At 42.4% G+C, this 8044-nt stretch overlaps 1 protein-coding gene across 8 annotated transcripts in view; it reads left to right on the top strand.

The window, feature by feature from the left end:
• Window positions 1-8044, top strand: part of LOC105495061 (zyg-11 family member A, cell cycle regulator) — a 59852-nt gene that overhangs the window by 31848 nt on the left and 19960 nt on the right. For all 8 annotated transcript variants that reach the window (XM_071092855.1, XM_071092858.1, XM_071092846.1 and 5 more), the window contains 3 exons: window positions 909-973; window positions 2255-2354; window positions 2443-2493. In XM_071092855.1, coding sequence (XP_070948956.1) covers window positions 909-973; window positions 2255-2354; window positions 2443-2493 — 216 coding nt within the window. The remainder of the gene's footprint in view (window positions 1-908; window positions 974-2254; window positions 2355-2442; window positions 2494-8044) is intronic.

Here is an 8044-nt window from a genome sequence, read left to right as displayed (position 1 = left end):
AGTACTGATATCTGCAGTGTAGATGACACTCAAAAATGTTATATGCTTAGCAAAACAGGCCAAACTCAGAAGAGCAGAACCACATGATTCCATTTGCATAACACCTTAAAAAAACTAATCTATAATGATTGCAATTTTCCAAGGATAGGGTTACAGGGTTGAGACTGACTGGAAGAGGGGACAGTGGTACTCTCTGGGGAGATAGAAGTATTAAATCTTGATTGTAGCAGTGGTTACACAGTGGTATACATTTGTGAAATCTAATTCAAATGTGTACTTTGTAAAGGGAGTTGATTTTTTTTTTTTTTTTTTTTTTTTTTTTGAGACGGAGTCTCGCTGTGTCTCCCAGGCTGGAGTGCAGTGGCGTGATCTCGGCTCACTGCAAGCTCCGCCTCCCGGGTTTACGCCATTCTCCCGCCTCAGCCTCCCGAGTAGCTGGGACTACAGGCGCTGCCACCACGCCCGGCTAGTTTTTTCTATTTTTAGTAGAGACGGGGTTTCACCGTGTTAGCCAGGATGGTCTCGATCTCCTGACCTCGTGATCCACCCGCCTCGGCCTCCCAAAGTGCTGGGATTACAGGCTTGAGCCACCGCGCCAGGCCGGGAGTTGATTTTTTAAAAAATACAATTAGGAAGGTGGTTTTCCTCATTTATTTATACCTTACTTTTAAAGTTGGAAAATCCTACTCAGTCTTCATTCCCTCATGACAGTCATCAGTTATAGCATTAAATGAAAATTGTGGATAGGGACAGGTATTTTCTTATGAGCTCTCAATAAGAGCTTTTGAGCTTTTCTTATGAGCTCTCAATAAGAAAAGCTCACTGGTACTACTTCCAAATACATAGAATCTTTGTTTAGAATGAAATGTTACATTTGTTCAAAATTATTTTTCTTTATTCTCTAAAAGTTACAGAAGAATTGTCTTCTCTCCTTAACCAATTCCAGGATTCTTGTGGATGTTCCGTTTGACAGGCAAGTATAAGACTTGGTCATTTGATTGGGGTGTTGGCCTTTGGTTATTAAATGCAGGGGCCTGATTAAGGCTGGGATAAGGTGTTTGGAGAGAAGGTTCTGTTGAGCTTCTTCCACATAGAAGTGATTAGAAGTACCCTACTTGAAATGTCTCCTAAAGTGATTCCAGTACAGGATAGTGGGTAAGAACAGGTTCCGAGAGCCAAACGTACTTGGACTTAAGATCTAGCCCTTTCATTATCTTTGCTTATAAGTTTCCTCATTTGTTAAATAATGCCTCTTACCATCATTAGATACGATAGGGTCTGTAAAGTACAGGCTATTCTAAAGAATATTAGTAATAGGCCGGGCGCAGTGGCTCACGCCTGTAATCCCAGCACTTTGGGAGGCTGAGGCGGGTGGATCACGAGGTCAGGAGATCGAGATCACCCTGGCCAACATGGTGAAACCCCATCTCCACTAAAAATACAAAAATTAGCTGGGCATGGTGGCATGCGCCTGTAGTCCCAGCTACTTGGCAGGCTGAGGCAGGAGAATCGCTTGAACCCCGGAGGCGGAGGTTGCAGTGAGCCAAGATCACACCATTGCACTCCAGCCTGGGCGACAGAGCGAGACTCCATCTCAAAAAAAAAAAAAAAAGAAAGAAAGAAAAAAAGAAAAAGAATATTAGTAATTTATTCATTTTGTTATGTAATTATTATTTTAATAGTAATTTACTTTTTAATTATTTAGAAAATCATCATCATCATCCTAGCCATTCCAGAAGGATTTCCCTTGAGGCTTTAGCAGTCTCTCAGATTCACAAGTTTTAAAACATTTATAATAGCTGACATAAAAGAGCAGAGAAATGAGGCACAAGCTAACAAGAGCAAAGCCCCTGATTTGTGAATACAAGATTTAGGCTCAGTCACTTTGTAACTGAGTGATGTTTGCTGCAGCATTTTAGCATTGTCTGCTACTCAGATTACAAATTGCTACCACTCTGGAAATTCTCTTTCTTTTTCAGACCCATCGTAGTAGAAACTGGATGATAAATACATTTTTTCTTAGATTTGCTCATCTTTGTGTAAATTCTGTGTATTTTGCTCACATTCTTATTTGCATACTCTCCTATCCCCTGCCTGGTCTCTCTGCCAAATGCTCTTGGTTTTCATAGTTGAGGATGTAAAAGTCCAGGACTGTTTTTGTTATGGAATTACTCGGAGAATGCCAAATGATTTCTTCTGTGTAGTTTCACAAACTTTCTATATAGTTGTGAGAAAAATAAATACTGCTTTTCAGGTTTGATGCTGCCAAGTTTGTCATGAGATGGCTCTGTAAGCATGAAAACCCCAAGATGCAAACAATGGCAGTGAGTGTCACCTCTATTCTAGCTCTGCAGGTATGTGATTTCTTAAAGGCAAGATTTCTGTCTCTCTAGTTTTTATACAGGTTGCATAGTTCACTTGAGTCTTTCTGTTTGCTTACAGCTCTCACCTGAGCAAATGGCACAGCTTGAAGAGCTCTTCATGGCAGTTAAGGTAGGTTCCTTATCACGTTCATAACCTTTTTTTTTTTTTTTTTTAAAGTCAAATTTATGATTGTAGCTTAAAAAAAAATCAAATCATTCCAAAAGGCCTATTAAAGTGAGAAATCTGAAAGACTTTCTCCCCAGAAGAAACTTTCTAATTTTGTAGCTATTTCTTTTGATATATACCTCTACGTATCTTTTTTTTTTTTTTTTTTTTTTGAGACAGAGTCTCACTCTGTCGCCCAGGCTGGAGTGCAGTGGTGCGATCTCGGCTCACTGCAACCTCTGCCTCCCGGATTCAAGCGATTCTCCTGCCTCACCCTCCTGAGTAGCTGGGATTATAGGCATCCCACACCCGGCTAATTTTTGTATTTTTAGTAGAGATGGGGTTTCACCATGTTGGACAGGCTGGTCTTGAACTCCTGACCTCGTCATCTGCGTGCCTAGGCATCCCAAAGTGCAGGGATTACAGGCATGAGCCACCACGCCTGGCCATACCTCCACATTTCTAAATAAAATGCTTATACTATAGTTTCTTGATTGAGCAGTTTTAGGTGTTACTGATTTTGCTACTACTACGGTAGGTAAGAACTTAGTTCTCCTACATATCTTTCTACAAATTACTTCCTCCTCAAGTCCCCAACAAATTTATATCACAATTTAAAATAAATCATTAATCAGTATTTATGTTATGATTATGTTAACATCATTCACTAAAAAATTTATATCATGGCCGGGCGCGGTGGCTCAAGCCTGTAATCCCAGCACTTTGAGAGGCTGAGACGGGCGGATCACAAGGTCAGGAGATCAAGACCATCCTGGCTAACACGGTGAAACCCCATCTCTACTAAAAAATATGAAAAACTAGCCGGGCGAGGTGGCGGGCGCCTGTAGTCCCAGCTACACGGGAGGCTGAGGCAGAAGAATGGCGTAAACCCGGGAGGTGGAGCTTGCAGTGAGCTGAGATCTGGCCACTGCACTCCAGCCTGGGCGACAGAGCGAGACTCTGTCTCAAAAAAAAAAAAAAAAAAAAAAAAAAATTTATATCATTGGGCTGGGCGTGGTGGCTCACGCCTGTATTCCCAGCACTTTGGGAGGCTGAGGCGGGTGGATCACAAGTCAGGAGATCGAGACCATCTTGGACAATGTGGTGAAACCCCCTCTCTACTAAAAATACAAAAATATAAAAATTAGATGGTTGTGGGGGTGCATGCCTGTAATCCCAGCTACGTGGGAGACTGAGGCACGAGAATTGTTTGAACCCAGGAGGTGGAGGTTGCAGTGAGCTGAGATCGCACAGGTGCACTCCAGCCTGGTGACAGAGTAAGACTGTCTCAAAAAAAAAAAAATCATTGTTTTATTCTGTACTTTTTATTTTTATTATATGAATTTTTTTCCTCTTGTCGCTCAGGCTAGTGTGCAATGGCACGATCTCAGCCCACTGTAATCTCTGCCTCCTGGGTTCAAGCAATTCTCCTGCCTCAGCCTCCCAAATAGCTGGGATTACAGGCATGTGCCACCACGCCCGGCTAATTTTGTATTTTTTGTAGAGACAGGGTTTCACTATGTTGGTTAGGCTGTTCTTGAACTCCTGACCCTCAGGTGATCCACCCAACTCAGCTTTCCAGAGTGCTGGGTTTACAGGTCTGAGCTGCTGCGCTCAGCCTGTTATATGAATTTTTATCATTAATGTCTCAGCATATTTTTGTACTTTTTTTTTGTGGCATTTGAGCCATCTTTTTTTTTTTTTTTTTTTTTGAGCTGTGTGGTCTCTTTGTAGCCCACGCTGGAGTGCAGTGTCATGATGATGGCTCACTGCAGCCTCGACTTCCTGGACTCAAGTGATCCTCCCACCTTAGCCTCCCAAGTAGTTGGGGACACAGGTGCATGCCACCAAATGACTGGCATATATATATATATATTTCTTTTAGTTACTTGTAGAGATGACGTCTTGCTGTGTTGCCCAGGCTGGTCTTAAATTCCTGGGCTCAAGTGGTTCTCCTATCTTGGCCTTCCAAAGTGCTGGGATTACAGGTTTGAGCCACCACAACTGGCCTTTTTCTCTTTTTCCTCAAGAGTTATTCATTTATATATTTATTTTTGAGATGGAGTCTCACTCTGTCGCCCAGGCTGGAATGCAGTGGTGCAGTCTCAGCTCGCTGCAACCTCTGCCTCCCGGGTTCAAGCGATTCTCTTGCCTCAGCCTCCTGAGTAGCTGGGATTACAGGAGCGCACCACCATGACTGGCTGATTTTTATATTTTTAGTAGAGACGGGGTTTCACTATGTTGGTCAGGCTGGTCTCCAACTGACCTTGTGATCCGTCCACCTCGGCCTCCCAAAGTGCTGGGATTACAGGAGTGAGCCACCATGCCCAGCCGAATCATTTATGTTTTTTGTAAACTGTCTGTGGCTTTTTTCTACTTTACAGGATTTTTTTATACATTAAGGAAACAAGCCTTTGACTATGATATTGGAATGCATGTATTTTCTCCCATTTTGCTGTTTATTTTTAATTCATTTATGGGATGTTTTATGATGCAATAATTTTTTATTTTCATGTAGTTGAATTCATTCTCTTTTATTGTGCATCTGGGATTGATGGCGCACTGCAAAGTATTTCCCTCTATCATGAAGTATTTAAAAAATTTCTTTCTTTTGTTTTGTTTGAGAGATTTGATCTCATCGTGTGCTGAAGCTGGTGTGTAGTGGCAAGTGGTATGATCATGGTTCATTGCAGCTTTATCCTCCTGGGCTCAAGCGACCCTCTCGAGTAGCTGTGTTGGTAGCCACCACATTCAGCCTCCTCACGTTTTTAATCCTATGATTTCTGTTCTTTCTTTTTTTCCTTTGGAATTGTTTTGAGATGTTGGGTCAGTTCAAGTTTTCTTCTCTGTGTTTCTACTTGCCTTTGCACTCTTTATGCTACCTTTATCATATTAAATTCCCCTGTATATATCTATGTTTGGACTTTATTCTGTTCCATTAATTTGCATGTCTGTCTACTCACTAACTTTTATCTCTTTTTTTTCTTTTTCTTTTTTTTTTTTTTGAGACGGAGTCCCACTCTGTTGCCAGGCTGGAAGTGCAGTGGCACCATCTCGGCTCACTGCAACCTCTGCGTCCCTGGTTCAAGTGATTCTCCTGCCTCAGTCTCCTGAGTAGCTGGGATTATAGGCGTGCGCCACCACACCCTGCCAATTTTTGTATTTTTAGTAGAGATGGGGTTTTACCATTTTGGTCAGCCTGGTCACTAACTTTATCAATACTTAAATATTTAAGATCTGTCCTCAGATTTCTTTCAGTTATCCTTATCTATTTGTTTTTTCTGTGCAGACACCAGAATTGGCTTCCTGTTTCTGAGGGGAAAAAACCCATTTTCTTTGGGATTGTATTATAGATTGATGTAGAAAAATTGACATCCTGTAGTTTCTCCTATCTTGGAACAAGAGTGTGTTTATTCAAGTCTTTCATGTCCTCCAGAAGTATGTTCAAGTGTTTGTCATGTTATTATATGCTTCTTACATTTATTCTAAGGGTTTTACTTTTTGCATTGCTGTTACGGGTGGAATCTTGTGCTTATGAATATCTAATATCTAGTGTTAGGTTTATTTTGTTTTGTTAGCTTGTATGTCTGTTTACAATAGAGATGAAATCAATAATAAAAATCAAGAGTGATTTTGGATGTTTTCATTACTGAGATGCTTGAGATGTCAAGAAGGCAGTTTGAATTTTTTTTTGAGACAGAGTCTGCCTCTGTCGCCAAGGCTGAAGTGCAGTGGCCCCATCTTGGCTCACTGTAACCTGCACCTCCTGAGTTCAAGCCATTCTCCTGCCTCAGCCTTCCGAGTAACTGGGATTACAGGTGTGTGCCACCATGCCCGGCTAATATTTTTGTATCTTTAGTAGAGATGAGGTTTCACCATGTTGGCCAGGCTGGTCTCGAACTCCTGACTTCAGGTGATTCACCCGCCTTGGTCTCCCAAAGTGCTGGGATTACAGGCGTGAGCCACTGCACCTGGCCCCGTTTGAATTTTTAGTACAGATGGGGTTTCACCATGTTGGCCAGGCTGATCTCGAACTCCTGACCTCAGGTGATCCACCCGCCTTGGCCTCCCAAAGTGCTGGGATTTTAAGTGTGAACCTCCACACCCGGCAAGATTTCTCTCAAAATGTTACTGCTCATTGATAATGCACCAGCCACCCAAGAGTTCTGATGGAGATGTACAAGCAAGGAAGTTAATATTTTCCTGCTTGTTATACGGTATCCATTCTGCAGCTCATGGATCAGAGAGTAATTTAGTAATTTATTATTTATTAATTATATTATTTATTTATTATTTAAGAAACATTTTGTGGCCCGGTGTGGTGGCTCACACCTGCAATCCCAGCATTTTGGGAGGCCGAGGCAGGCAGATCATTGTGGTCAGGAGTTTCAGACTGGCCTGGCCAACATGGTGAAACCCCATCTCTATTAAAAATACAAAAAAATTAGCCCGGCATGGTGACACATGCCTGTAATCCTAGCCACTCAGGAGGCTGAGGTGGGAGGATCGCTTGAACCTGGGAAGTGGAGGTTGCAGTGAGCCGAGATTGAGCCACTGTACTTCAGCATGGGTCGTGACAGAGTGAGACTCTGTCTCAAAAAAGAAAAGAAAGAAAAAAGAAACATTTTATAAGGCTAGACCTGCCATAGATAGGGATTCCCTTGACGAATTTGGACAAAGTAAACTGAAAACCTTTTGAAAGGATTCACCATTCTAGATACCATTAAGAAAATACATAGCGGTAGCTCGTGTCTGTAATTCTAGCACTTTGGGAGGCCAAGGGGAGCAGATTACTTGAGGCCAGGAATTTGAGACCAGCCTGGGCAACATGGCGAAACCCTGTCTCTACAAAATATTAGCCAGGAATGGTGGCATGCGTTTGTACTCTCAGCTACTTAGGAGGCTGAGATGGGAGGATCACTGGAACCCTAGGAGATTGAAGCTGCAGTGAGCGGTGATTGTGCCATTGCACTCCAGCCTGGGTGACAGAGACAAACAAACAAAAAGAGTATTCATGATTCTTGGGAGGAGGTCAAAATATGAACATTACCAGGAGTTCAGAAGTTGGTTGGAACCCTTGTGAATAACTTTGATGGGTCCAATTCTTTAGTGGAAGGAGTAACTGTAGATGCCAAGAGAACTAAAATTATAAATGGAGCCTGGAGATGTGACTGAATTGCTGCAATCTAAAACTTTAACACATGAAGAATTGCTTGTTAGGGAAGAGCAAAGACGTACTTTGAGATGGAATCCAGTTCTGGTGAAGATTCTGTGAACATTGTTTGAATGACAACAAAGGACTTTGACTTATTATATAAACCTAGTTGGGGCCGGGCGCGGTGGCTCAAGCCTGTAATCCCAGCACTTTGGGAGGCTGAAACGGGCGGATCATGAGGTCAGGAGATCGAGACCATCCTGGCTAACATGGTGAAACCCTGTCTCTACTACAAAAAAAAAACCACAAAAAATTAGCCAGCGAGGTGGCAGGCGCCTGTAGTCCCGGCTACTCGGGAGG

Source organism: Macaca nemestrina, chromosome 1 (assembly GCF_043159975.1).
Source record: "Macaca nemestrina isolate mMacNem1 chromosome 1, mMacNem.hap1, whole genome shotgun sequence".
NCBI classification, from domain to species: Eukaryota; Metazoa; Chordata; class Mammalia; order Primates; family Cercopithecidae; genus Macaca; species Macaca nemestrina.
The sequence above is the reverse complement of the archived record's forward strand: the minus strand, read 5'-3'. Positions and strand labels throughout refer to the sequence as shown.